General features: G+C 36.8%; 1 protein-coding gene across 4 annotated transcripts in view; it reads right to left on the bottom strand.

The window, feature by feature from the left end:
- Positions 1-246: 246 nt before the first annotated feature.
- Positions 247-14,523, bottom strand: part of slc6a22.1 (solute carrier family 6 member 22, tandem duplicate 1) — a 28,315-nt gene continuing 14,038 nt past the window's right edge. For 3 of the 4 annotated variants that reach the window (XM_053683684.1, XM_017479451.3, XM_017479450.3), the window contains exons 3-15: positions 14,069-14,203; positions 11,852-11,992; positions 11,433-11,511; positions 11,205-11,337; positions 10,958-11,092; positions 10,574-10,677; positions 9,035-9,159; positions 8,821-8,933; positions 8,590-8,727; positions 8,248-8,350; positions 4,932-5,032; positions 4,134-4,304; positions 247-2,972 (exon numbers count right to left, since the gene is read on the bottom strand). In XM_053683684.1, the coding sequence (XP_053539659.1) occupies positions 2,931-2,972; positions 4,134-4,304; positions 4,932-5,032; positions 8,248-8,350; positions 8,590-8,727; positions 8,821-8,933; positions 9,035-9,159; positions 10,574-10,677; positions 10,958-11,092; positions 11,205-11,337; positions 11,433-11,511; positions 11,852-11,992; positions 14,069-14,203 (1,520 nt within the window). In that variant the 3' untranslated portion in view covers positions 247-2,930. The remainder of the gene's footprint in view (positions 2,973-4,133; positions 4,305-4,931; positions 5,033-8,247; positions 8,351-8,589; positions 8,728-8,820; positions 8,934-9,034; positions 9,160-10,573; positions 10,678-10,957; positions 11,093-11,204; positions 11,338-11,432; positions 11,512-11,851; positions 11,993-14,068; positions 14,204-14,523) is intronic. The other variant, XM_047158546.2, reaches the window with a different exon arrangement.

Genomic DNA, 14,523 nt, shown 5'->3' with positions numbered 1-14,523 from the left:
AGCTGTGAGTGCATGTTAGAATTATTTATAGAATTCCTTAAATAGAACCACATGTTTCATGTGCAGATGTGGCCAGAGCAATAAACTGTAATGTCTCTAATGTAAGACACCTAAAACAGTGCTAATTTGACGTTCCCCCGCCAAATTATTATTATTTTTCCCATTATTTGCTTGAAATAAAAGCAGTTTAATGTGAGAGGACGTTTCTTATTTTTGCTGAGTATACAAAATACAAAAAAACTCATGTCAGTATTCCAAAGATTGTATTTTTCACTCAAGTTGTTGTCAATAATATAATTTGTAATGACAATTGTTGCATTAAATTAGAAAAGAAAGCAAAATAGAAACATTTTCATTAGTTTTCTCAGACTTTTAGATTCACTGTACACATAGCAAGGCACTTGTATAATGTGAAGATTTAATGATAAGAATACAAGTTGATATTGTATAAGGTGTATTCCATAATGCTGTAAAACATTGGTGGCTTTGAATGAATCTGGACTGTTGGAGAATAAAAGTACCTTTAATTACATAACAGTGTTACCATATACACCATACTACAGTTTAATGCACCGCTACCTTAAAACTATACTATAATATATTGCAGCATAGTAAAGTAAATAGCATAAGAACCATCATTACACAAAATCTGAATACTAAATGGACATCTAAACATGACTGACATTTAACATGTTAGCAATCATGTACATCACAATTTACAACAAATATTTATTAACACCACCTATTTTTTCAAAACATTTCTAAGATTTAATATTTCATATACATATAGTCATGTAGTTATAAAAAAATTCCACACATACATTTTAATATAGAAAAAAATAAAATAATCATCTTTCCAGTTAGAATGCATGGTGATGAATCACACATTTCTCATGTGCTTTTAGAAGAGCTGCAAGGATGTGAACCAGGACAGTGAAATTTCCAATGTGCAATCAACAACAAAAACGATCAACACCTAGCCAGACTTCTCACAATTCTATATTCTACTTCTATAATTTAAGATCAACAAAGACATTTACAGTACACTTCTCAGCCTCCAGCACCAAACAATACTGCCTAAAATGTGTTCTTGTGCCATTATAAACAATATTTTAAAAAAGTGTCATACGGTTCACACAATTTAGCGTGGATCTGGTGGCGCAGTGTGAGCTTTTCTCAATGGGCCACTGATTTCAATGCTTACTACTTTGTGTAGGGTAAACTATAGTTCCAAAATGATTTGGTGTTATTTTGTGAAATTAGGATCAGAAGTTTCATCATCTGCATTGTATTGTTTGAAGTGGGGGCCATTTTCAAATCCTCAGTGTTTCTAAATCATATCCAGCTTCTGCATGTTCAAAAGTAGTCTGATTACATCTTTCACAATATGGGACCTTTAAAGCTTACTTTGCATGATGCCAAATTGTACTGATGCTTCACGAGTTCTGATCAAGTAATATTTAAAAGTTGCATATCAATACAGTGTATTATATAGTTATTCAATAATAAAATTGATCACACTCTGTTCATAAAATGAATAGCTATGCTGTTCTCTAAATTTGTAGACAATCAACATTTTTCAAATTATGACCCAAAACAGAGGAACAAGAAACTATATAAAAATGAGGTAAAACAACTTCTGAATTTGAATCTTTATGTGAGAAAACAATTCTCCATAAAGATTAGTAAGCACCATGAATACCAAATATGGCTGGAATTCTTTTGTGAAATCACTGCATTATCTGTCTGGAATTGTTGATTTATCACTTCAGATGTTCTGCCCTTTTTTTTTTTTTTGCAACTGGTTATACAGATTCTTTGAACAAAGTGGAGTGTGGAAATCAAGTAGAACCAAGTTAGGATACAAAAGGCACTTTGAATCTCATTAATATTGCTATTTACTTTCCTGTCACTGAGTAGGTGATTAAAGAGCTCTTAACTCTTACAGAGCAAAGGTTTGTTATAGGAACTTCAGATTTGTAAATGTAAATGTAAATGAAAATGTACAGATATGTAGAGTACCTTTTGCAATGATAAATTGTGATCTGTTAATATAAAGGCTATTTATATTTGTAAAAATCACATATTGTAAAGAAAAACAAAAATCTATAGTGAAAGATCATAATGCTAAGAAGTTTTTTAACAAGGGCATCATGCATACACATTCATATGCTCAACAACACACATTCTTTGCTACACTGCTTGATATTAAGATTAATTGTTTTCAACAAATGCAGCCCTAGTCAGCAAAATGCAGAACAATTTATTAAACATAATTTTTGAGAAACTGTTTTTTGAATCAGTAATAGGAGACAAATAGCAAAACATTGCTATCAAGAATAGATGCCATGGCAATATACTTGCCACACACAAAAATACAGGTCCACAGTTTAAAGTGTACAATCTTTTAACTGGTTTTCATGTACTGCATGATTTCACTTTCAAATGTATATGTAATAAACGATATTGCTTTGTTTTGCCAAAGGAATGATTACAGTAAAAATGGTCATTAATTTTATAATGACTGAAGCCAAATAATCTTCTTCAATACGATTATTTGAGCATGTAAACCACATACTATGTGCTTATAATGGTGTTCTTCGCCTTCTGATACATTCTTCTTATGACGTGTGCACTCACGCCTACTAACCCCTTATTGATTTTATTTGCAAAACGTACTCTACACAGTTACAAATAGTGATGTCTACAATTCATGTTTCTTTTTTACAGACTGACAGTTACAATTATTAAAGTGTGCATATCTACACCAACTTCACAGCATTTCTAGTTGAGGAAAGGCCAAAGGCCAATATAAAAGTGCATTTTTGACATATGCATGGTTGACTTAACTATTGCCCTTTGTGCTTCAGGGATGTTCTTGACATTGCAATAAAGCAAGAAATCCTCCATAGCTTCCAGTTGCATAGTGTTTACCTAAGGTCACTTGCTGGGGTGCAGAGAGCACGTAGTCTCTAAGGAAGGTCAAATATTATAAGAAGTCAAAAGATTTCAATGTACAAAGAACCAGGCAGTTTATTGTACACACATACAAAAGTTATTGCTATTTTAGCTGTCTACCACAGTGTATTGGAGTTGAACTTAAATATTTAATTTAATTTTATATAATACTTTCAGCTTGAAGTTATTTACATCCAGATTGGATGAAAGGCATAGGAATTACAGCTCTTTTATATGCGGGTCCCCCAGATTTTAAGGGACCAAACGTAATGGGACAATTGCCTGCTCAGCTGTCCCATGGCCAGGTGTGTTTTATTCCCGCATTATTTTCTTACAATTAAGCATATAAAAATAATTAGAGTTAAAAGTATGGCATTGAGGTAAACCGTCTGTATTTACATTCATGAAAGTGTCTCTTAATTGTAGACTTTGACAATGATAAACACACCATCTCCAGAGTGTTCTTGAATTGAAGGAGTTTTTCTTCAACAAGGAAAGAATTCTGCATTCATTCATTTTAGTTGAATTCCATGATCTTCCAGGCCTTTTGGTGTTGCTGAGCTTGCCAGTGCATTCCTTCTTTTAATGATGTACCAAATTGTTGAGTTGGCTACATCTAAAGTTTCTGCTATCTCTCAGATAGGTCTGTTCTGTTTTTTCGGCCTAATGATGGCCTCCTTCACTTGCATCGACACCTCTCTGGACTGCATACTGTGAGTTCCAATGAAAAGCTACCAAGTGCAAAATCAACACTTGGAATCAACTACAGATCTTTTATCGACCCAATTTGCCATGAAATAACAAGGAAACATCCCACACCTGACCAGGAGATTGCTAACTCTAGCAGTCAATTGTCCAATTACTTTTGAGCCTGTGAAAATGGAGGAGCTTTGTAAAAAAATGGCTGTAATTCCTAAACAGTTAACACAATATTTCTGTGAAACCCCTGGAATTAAAGCTGAAAGTCTACACTTTAAATCACATCTTGATTGCTTCATTTCAAATCCATTATGGACCTGACTGTATATATAAATCTAATTATTACAACATGAACAAAAAAATCTGGAATGGCAGAAAAATGCCAGTAAAAGGCTTACATTTCAGTTTTGTTCTTTTAGATTTAAGTACCACTTTTAGCAGTAAATCATGCAGCATTCTGTCTGAAAGGTACATACCTGTCTCAGCGAGCCACTAGAAGTGAGCAGCACATAGATCATCCAAAGAGGAACCAACAAAGTTGAAGAGAGTGTGAACCACCAACCAATAGCATAGCCCCACCAGGGGTATTCAATAACATTATTAAACTTCAGAGGAGTGAATTTGATCAGAGAGAAGACAAATGTACCCTAAAGACAAAAAGATGCATGTAAAAAAAAAAACAAAAAAAAATGTTCAATGGTTCTTTGAGAGTTCATTCAAATTATTACAAGTTCCAAAAAAAGGATGTATTTGGAAACCTTTCTTGTAGGGATACTTTGTTGTAGAATAATAATTAAAAAAAAGAGTGCAAGACTGCATATGCAATTGATAAATTTGAACAATTTTATAATCTTTACAATTAACACGAAACACAAATGTAGTATTTTAACAACAAAACATTATGCGAATAAGTCTGGATCCAGTAATGGGTCCTGTAACTTAAATGGCGCACTTATATAGCGATTTTATCCAAAGCGCTTTACATGGTGTCTCAATCGCCCATTCACTCACACACCAATGGTAGCAGAGCTGCCATGCAAGGCACTAACTTGCCATCGGGAGCAACTTGGGGTTCAGTGTCTTCCCCAAGGACACTTCGGCATATGGAATCACGCGGGCTGGGAATCGAACTGACAACCCTACGATTAGTGGACAACCCGCTCTACAACCTGAGCCACAGCCGCCCCGTAACTTTCATAGGATCGTAATAAGTCATCTCAGAATTACAAACTTACAAATAGTAAGAACCTACATTCTGTAAAACAGATACTCACGGCGCAGAATAGAGGGGTGAGGTACTTCCAGCCATACTTTATTAAGAACAGTGGCTTATAGCCAATCATGTCCTCAATGTTATCATAAAGACGATCAGCACCTACAAGAAATGGATAGTACTTTCAAAACTTATTTAACATGTTCCTCAAAACTATGGCAATCATAAAGAGACTGCACACACACACACGGCACCTAGTTCTCAAAATGGAGTCTGAGGACCCCCAGGGGTCTGTGATGTATATCGAGGGGGTCCCTAATGTATTACTTTTATTAAAATCGCATGACACTGGTTGAGATTACTAGTCAGATCAACTAGTATTATGGTTATTATTTAGTTATCATAGTTATAACTCTATGACTTGTCACATGAAATAAAAGGGGTTTATCTAGTTAAGGAATAAAAAGCTCTAGTGGCTCAAAAAAATAAAATGCAGATAATATGAGGATATATATTTGCCCTATTGTAACATCAAATTTGCACAGTATATAAGATCCTTTGAAATTATTTGACCCTTGAAAAAGTTTGAGAATCCCTGATGTATGCAGCATTCATATATGTCTAGAAGTATTCAGAAACTGCTTCTAAAAAGTGAATTTGGCTCATTAGCCTAAAGTTTTTTTTGTTGTTGTTTTTTGTTAGAGCCAGGCCCACGCAGCCCATAAAATAGTTTTTTTTACCATGCTGAAATGCCAAATAGTGGAAACCACTGTTAAAGAAGTGACTGAAAGTATAATGATAACCAATTGTGATCACTGAGGGTAAGAAACATTTAAAAGTTGATGCACACTCATTGGTGACACAGTTGTTAAACAGTTTGCACAGCTATATAATCTCCAAAACGCCCCTTTTTAGTAATCTAGCTCATCACATTTCAGCATTAACCTGCAAACAATGCCATTATAAAAACAAAAACATATAAATGGCACAACTCTACTTTGGGGATGACATGCCCAAACCCAGAGGTTTAGACCACAGTATGCAGTGTGTAAAAATCAACTGAAATAACTGCCTCTGGAAAAAAATGTCAGAAGCAGGAATACACTTGACAGTCTGGTGAAACCTTGAATTTTGTGAATACCTGGAGAACACTGCATGCCTGAATATGCAAAGGACTGACAAGGAATGCTTTTATTGGTTTGTGATTCATTTCTACGTGTTTTGTTTCTCCCATTATGTGGTGACTATTACATTCACTCTCTATATATGTCAGAGATTTTAAACTCTGTTCATGGAGGTTGTTTCAATTAAGAAACTGGCACTTGTCAGTCTACATGTCTGTATTTTTAATATGTGTTTTAAAGACATCTTGCAAAAGGGGGGCCTCGGTCAAATGTTAATGCCATTTGGGGGGCCTAGCCCTGGAAAAGTTTGGGAACCCCTGGGCTAGATGACTGATGTCTGGTTTTTAGATGTGCGTATTAAAACTGCTGCAAAACAGCATTCAAAACAAGCATATTAATCAGTCAGAACTTATGTTTTAACTTTAGATAATAACTATCGAGATGCCAGCTAGCGTACTTGCAATACATCTATGCACAGTGGGGGAAATGAGTATTAGATGCATCAACATTTTTTTCAGTAAATATATTTCCATTAAGGCTATTCACATGAAATTTTCACCGGACTTTGGTATTAACTCAAGAAATCTGGAAATATAAAGAATTCACAACATTAAAGTCCATAAATAAAATCGTGTGTAATAAAGCGTAATGACACAGGAGAAAATTATTGAACACACTAAGAAAAAACAGTTCTGCAAGAGAAGGTAAGGCAAGGAACCAGCTGAAATCTGTAAGTAATTATACCTCCTATCTGTGCAAATTAATATCAGCTGGGTTAGTAAATTGATGGTCTATAAAAAGGCTTTTCATTACCAAGGTGTCACACAAGAAACATCTCATGATGGGTAAAAGCAAAGAGCTCTCCCAAGACCTTCACAACCTTATTGTTGCAAATAATATTGATGGAATCGGATACAGACGCAGTTTACAACTTCTGAATCCTCCAGTAAGCACCATTGGGGCCATTATCCGCAAGTGGAAGCAGCATCACTGTCATCAACCAGCCACGAACAGGCGCTCCTCGCAAGATTTCTGACCAGGGAGTTAGAAGAATAGTCTGAAGAATAGCCCAAGAGCCAAGGACCACTCAGAAAGAGCTCCAGAAACACTTGGAGGCAGCAGGTACCATCGTCACAGAGAAAACAATAGGCAATGCACTCCACCGCCACGACCTTCATGTACGCTCACCCCGCAAGACTCCATTACTAAAGAAAAGGCATGTCGAAGCTCGTTTAAAGTTTGCTACAACACATTTGGACAAGCCTATGAAATACTGGGAGAGTGTAGTCTGGTCAGACGAGAGCAAAATTGAACTTTTTGGCTGTTATACTACACACCATGTTTGGAGACGAAATGGCACTGCACATCACCCTAAAAACATTATACCAACAGTGAAGTTTGGAGGTGGAAACATCATGGTGTGGGGCTGTGTTTCATCACATGGTACTGGAAGACTTCATATAATTGAAGGAACGATGAATGGAGCCCTTTACTGGAAGATTCTTGAGAAGAACCTGCTGCCATTAACCAGGATGAGAGATGGGTTGACCTTCCACCAGGACAACGATCCAAAGGATACAGCAAAGGAAACTCTCAATTGGTTTCAGAGAAGAAAAAAAAAAAAATCAAGGTGCTAGAATGGCCCAGTCAATCACCTGACTTGAATCCAATTGAACGAGATTTAAAGGCAATATGTTTAGAAGAATGGCCCAGAATCACACCTGATTACTGTGGCCCATTAATTTCTTCATACAGGAAGCATCTTGAAGCTGTCATTACAAACAAATACTTCTCCACCAAGTATTAAATAAATTTCAGTTAGTGTGTTCAATACTTTTTTCCTGCGTCATTCCACTTTATTACACATTGCTTTATTTATGGACTTGAATGTTGTGAATTCTTGAGTTAATGCTGATGTCTGGTGAAAATTTTATGTGAATAGCCTCATTGCAAATATATTTACTGAAAAAAAAAGTTGACGCGTCCAAAACGCCGTCTCACCTGTACTTCAGATTTCTGCCACACCAGATTTTGTCTTGCTGTGTGTTACAGGACCAGCAAAGCTCAAATAAACATGAGTGTAGCCACTGTGCTAGATTTAGAAAAGATTTGTGCTAGATGCTTTAGGTTTAGTTCACTCCAAGCAACCGCAATAAGTAGGGAAGACATCTTTACAATACTTCGTTTATAAGGATCCCTTTCACAAAGGTATACATAACTCAAAACTGTAAATGCTTTATGTGGAGTACTCACCATACACCCACCCTATACATACTGACTGCAGAATGGCAAATAACAGAAGTGTCATCCCACTGCAGCAATAGTAATCAAACAACTGGAAAATATACAAGCCACCCTAGAGGATGAAAGAGTAAGAATAAGGAAAAGGCATTACGGCAAAGAACATGCTTTTTATAGGCAAAAAAAGAAGTGATACAATTCACTTTCATATTGATCTAACGTCACTACAATGTGCTTTTATATTGACTGTTAAAATATAATATTAAGGGTTTTACAAGAAGCCTACATTTGTGTTTAAAAAGGAAAGGTAATTTCAAGATGGCTTCTCAGCCCAGGGAAGGAATGATTAATCACCTCTGTTACCATAACCAGGCCAATCAAGAAACACCCAAAACAAATGATGAGCAGGAATCCTTTGCGGCGATGACCAAAGAGGAAGAATGAGGGGTACATGTCGGTTACAGCAGTCATCAGTGCCTCCAAACAGACAAACTGTAAAGAGGAGTGTTAGACAGAACAAAAGTGCTTATTTGAATTTAAACCATGGTAAGATGTGCATAGGGCTTTCTTCCCCTCCCCACTCACCTCACTGTCCAGTCCAAGTAGAATAATCATAAGGAAGAAACAAATAGCCCATAGTTGTGGAAGAGGCATCATCGCAACTGCCCTGGGGTATGCAATGAAGGCCAACCCTGGACCTGGGGAAGAAACTTCATTTTTCACACTTTGCACAACACATCAAACCTCCTGGCTATGTGTACTGGTTGGAACTTAGCAGATTTGTTAGATCTTCAGTCACCTGACTCTGCCACTTTTGAGATGTCTGTCTCCTGCTCATAGGCCATGAAGCCCAGCACAGAGAAGATGGCAAAGCCTGCCACAAAACTGGTCCCACTGTTCAACAGGCACAGATAAATACAGTCCCTGGAAAGATACATATATCACACTCATTATATTATATTAATATTATATGTATGTATATATATATATATATATATATATATATATATATATATATATATATATATATATATATGTGTGTGTGTATGTATATATATAAAGTATACACACAATCAAAATTATTCAACCCCTTCATGGCAAGCATCTATAGTACTTAGTAAACCACCCATTTGCTGCTATGACCTGCAACAAACGAGATGCACAGCTTCTGGCAGCGTTCCTGAGGAATCTTAGCCCATTCCACATTAGCAATGGCCTCCAGTTCAGTAATATTCTTGGGTTTATGTGCTGCAACCACCTTCTTCAAATCCCAACAGAGACGTTCTATGGTGTTCAGGTCAGGTGACTGTGATGGCCCTGTAGAATCTTCCAGGACTTCTTCTGCAACCAAGCCTTGGTGGAATTTGAGGTATGCTTGGGATCACTGTCCTGTTGGAAGACAGTGATGCCCAAGCTTCAGCTTCCTCACAGATGGCATGGTGTTTTCTCCTAGGATTTCCTGACCCTTCAATGAATCCATCTTGCTTTCCACATGCTGCAGGTTTCCAGTGCCAGAGGATGGAAAGCAGCCCCAGAGCATCACCGAGCCACCACCATGCTTGACTGTGGACAGAGTGTTCTTTCTTCATTCTTCTTTCTCCAGACATACCGCTGATCCATTATGCCGAAAAGTTCAAATTTTGTTTAATCGCTCCAGGGAACAGAATCCCAAAACCTCTGTGGCTTATTTATATGATTTTGAGCCAAATTTTCTTGTGCTGTTGGGTCAGTAGTGGTGTACATCTTGGAATTCTGGCATGGAAACCTTCTGAACGTAGTGCACACCATACTGTGCTCAATGAAACCTCAGTGCCTGTTGCCACCATGTCTTGCTGCAGGTCTTTTGCAGTCACTTGAGGGTTTTTCCACAACCAGCCTTCTCAGAAATCTGGTTGCAGCCATTGATAGCTTCCTTTTTCTGCACACGTCAGGGTATTTCATGTATTTTCTGCCCCTAGGTATTTGCCCCACTTCAGGTATTTCATGTGTTCCAGCGCAAGCACACCTGGTGCAACTAATGAAGCCCTTGATTAAGTGTTGTGCTTGAGACAACACCTGTTTTGCATATTTGTGCTGTTGTGAGAGAGTCTATTCATGGGATTGAATAATTTTGAAACTGGAGTCATTATAAGTTGCATTTTCAATTGAATTTGGGGAAATCACTCAAATCATTTGTTGTTTAGAAATATTTCAATTGCTTTTGTTTGGTTTGTTCATTGCAAACAGCTGAAAGTTTGTAAATTTTGACAATAAACCTGATTTGCAATGGGGGATGAATAATTTTGATTGCAACTGTGTATATATTATATATATTTTCCTATAAGCTTGGTTCACTCACTTGTAGCAGTTATTATTGTACTTGTTGTAGCTTCCCAGAGCAGTGAGGCACCCAATGCAGAGAGCGTAGGAGTAAAAAATCTGCGTTCCAGCATCCATCCACACCTACATACCATGAAAGAAAGAGCCTTCAGTACTCACTGACCATCTGACAGCAACAGCTGCAAACTCTTTATTGATTCAATAAATCCCTAATCATTAAGTGTTAATTTTATGTACATTTGGAGTCCACAACCTTCTTATTCATAACTTTCCACAAACATGCAACTATAACAACAATGCTCTTTTTTATGAAATGTTAATTGCTGATAAGAGTAAGAGAGGGATATATTTGTGTTCTTCTCCATCCAGTGCATTTGATCGCTAACTCAACATCTCCACATACCTGTGGGTCTGTGAGGCGTGTAGGATCTGGATAGAGGTAAAAAATGATGCCATCGACAGCTCCAGGCAGCGTAAGTCCACGCACCAAAAGCACTGCCAATATTACATAAGGAAAGGTAGCAGTGAAATAGACCACCTGAGAAAGTAAGAGATATCTCTCTGTCAAACTAAGTAAAAAACATGCCACAAATTTATGAAATTATAAACGAACATCTGAATTTTCTGAAAATGTGTAATGAGACTCTCACCTTGCCTGTAGACTTCACTCCCTTCCACACACAGAAGTAGCAGATGATCCAAGCCAAGAGGAGACACAGAGCCAGCTCCCACCTCACATTGCCCAGCTCCTGTATACTACCTGTGAGATTTAGCACTCTCCTCCTGGGAAACACAAACCATATTTGGGCGATGACTTTCTGATGCATGTAATAATGCAATAATAGATTTTTTTTTAAACTACAGTTAAAACAACTCACTCCCAGAATTCTTTGACAGGTGAAGTTGCATTCTCTGGTATAGTAGAGTTATGCATTTTTTCAAATTCAGTGCATGTTTCTGTTGAGGAGAGAAGATACAGCTAAACATTCATGAAGTTTTTCTAAAACAGTACAAAAACTCAACATCAGATACAACACTTTTCACACTTATTATAGAAATATTAGGCTATTTCTACTTCTATATAACGGTTGGCAGACAGCTAATGTTGGTGGAACATACATTGATAAACTGACAAATCTGTAGTGGAATAACATGATAATCATGACCAGGATCGTTGCCGAATCCTGTTTAAGAAAAAAAAAACTTAAATTGCCAACTCTTAATACAGCCCACAGTTATTTTATTAGTTACCGTTTTACATTAATTATGAGTGGTACATGTTAATAATATAAAATACCGGTATTCCATGTATTGCTGCAGGTAGCCCATGGCACCTCAGCGCTAAAGGAAGAAAAAAGATAGAAGAATGCCCAGGCCAAAATGACGATGTAGTAAATGCTGGAGTACAACACGACCACCTGAGTTCCATATCCCAATCCTACAAAAATAAGAAAAAAAAAAATGCATCATCTGACATTTTCCCCAATACCCTACATATAGCTTAGGTTCAGTGTTGCTTGAAAGTTTGTGAACCCTTTAGAATGTTCTATATTTCTGCAAAAATATGACCTTAAACATAATCAGATTCTCACTCAAGTCCTAAAAGTAGACAAAGAGAACCCAATTAAACAAATGAGACAAATTATTATACTTGGTCATTTATTTATTGAGGAAAATGATCCAATAGCACATATGTGGCTAGAAAAGTATGCGAACCTCTAGGATTAGCAATTAATTTGAAGGTGAAATTATAGTCAGGTGATTTCAATAAATGGGATGACAATCAGGTGTGACTTTACCCAACTTTATTTAAAGAACAGGGATCTATCAAAGTCTGCTCTTTACAACACATGTTTGTGGAAGTGTAAGATGGCAGTTTTTTGAGGACCTCAGAAAAAAAAAGAGTTGTTGATGCTGGAAAAGGTTACAAAACCATCTATAAAAAGTGTTTGGACTCCACCAATCCACAGTCAGACACACTGTGTACAAATGGAGGAAATTCAAGATCATTGTTACCCTCCCCAGGAGTGGTTGAACAACAAAGATCACGAGGTCACAAAAGGAGCCAGGGTAACTCCTAAGCAACTAAAAGCCTCTCTCACAATGGTTAATGTTAATGTTCATGAGTTCATCAGGTAAACAATGATCAACAAATGTTGCGCAAGGTGTGTTGCAAGAAGAAAGTCACTGCTCTTAAAAAACCCCAACAAAAAACAAAAACAAACAAACAAAAAAACATTGCCACCTGTCTGAATTTGCTAAAGATCATGTGAATAAACCGGAAGGCTACTGGAAGAATGTTTTGTGGATGGATGAGACCAAAATAGATTTTTTTTGGTTTACATGAAAAGTGTTATGTTTGGAGAAAAGAAAACTGCATTCCAGCATAAGAACCTTATCCCATCTGTGAAACATAGTGGTGATAGTACCATGGTTTGTGCCCGTTTTGCTGCATCTGGGTCAGGACAGCTTGCAATCATTGACTGAACAACAAATTCTCAATTATACCAGTGAATTCTAAACGGAAATGTCAGGACATCAGTTCATGAAATGAATCTCAAGAGAAAGTGAGGCATGCAGTAAGACAACAACCCTAAGCACACACATCGCTCTACCAAAGAGTAGTTAACGACGACTAAATAGAATAATTTATTTTTAAATGCGGTGGAAAGACCTGAAGCAACAGTTCATTTAGGAAACCCAACATCATCCCAGAATTGAAGCTGTTCTGTACTGAGGAATGGGCTAAAATTCCTCAAAGCTGATGTGCAGGACTGATTAACAGAACCAGAAACATTTAGTTGCAGTTATTGCTGCACAAGAGGGTCACACCAGATACTATGGTTCACATACTTTTGCCACTCATATATATAATATAGGATAATTTAGATAGATTAAATAGACTACCACCAAATAATATCTGCAGTGATGGTCATATGGTGTTCTTATCTACTGATGAACTGATTAGAGTGATGATAAATTGTGCATAGAATTGGCCCATTATAGCAATTGTACACTTAGCACCTCTACAAAGAGTCTTCAATCTCATCCACAGTGTGGCTGCAGGCATTCATTCCAACCAAATCAGCGCCACGCCTGCTCATTGACTAAAGACAAAGACCAGCAAGTACAGTTAGGTGTGGCTCCTGCATGGTTTGATTGAAAACCTGCAGCCACGTGCATTTCTTTGTAGATAAGATTCCCTGATATATGTTAGTGTGTTACTATATGTTAATCAATAAACTTAAAGTCATCAAGTTGATGACTGAAAAATAGTACACACTTAAAAGGTACTCACATATACCTTTTAATACATTAGAATATGCAATTAGATTGTATTTTCAATCCATTAAAATTACAATATCCTGCAAGACTGTTTTGGACCACACCACTGCAGATATCTTAGTAATAATTAGAACAAAATTTCTTCGACATCTACAGTTTTTGTAGGCCTTGAAATAAAAGGCCATTAATTCCATAGGTAAGGAAACGCTGTAAAGGCATAAAGGCTCACCTTCAAACAAGGGGCAAATTTTCCTCCAGCAGGTGATGCTACCCTGACTGGTGTACTGACCCAATGATATTTCCATGAGAAACAGTGGAATGCCACAGGCAAATAGGAAGACCAAATATGGAATGAAAAACACTCCTAAAGAACAAAATCACAATTTTAGGAAAGGCAAATTTATTTATATAGCACATTTCATAGACAAATGCTTTTCAAAGTGCTTTACATAACTAAAAGCTAAATAAAAGATGATACTACAAACTTACTCTTATCAAAGAGATCTGTAAATAACTAAAAAGAATAAAATATAGCTAGAAACTGACAAGTTTAACATATGGGAAAATAGAAGTGTTTCATGATTGTACTTAAAGATGGCCAAATCTGCTACAGGGTGGCGCAATCGAAAACGCATTTGCTCCATCGGTGGAGATCAGGAGTTAGAATCCTGACATTACCACAGC

This window comes from Ictalurus punctatus, chromosome 11 (assembly GCF_001660625.3).
Source record: "Ictalurus punctatus breed USDA103 chromosome 11, Coco_2.0, whole genome shotgun sequence".
Lineage (NCBI taxonomy): Eukaryota > Metazoa > Chordata > Actinopteri > Siluriformes > Ictaluridae > Ictalurus > Ictalurus punctatus.
Note: the sequence above shows the minus strand (reverse complement) of the source record. Positions and strands in the feature narration are given on the sequence as shown.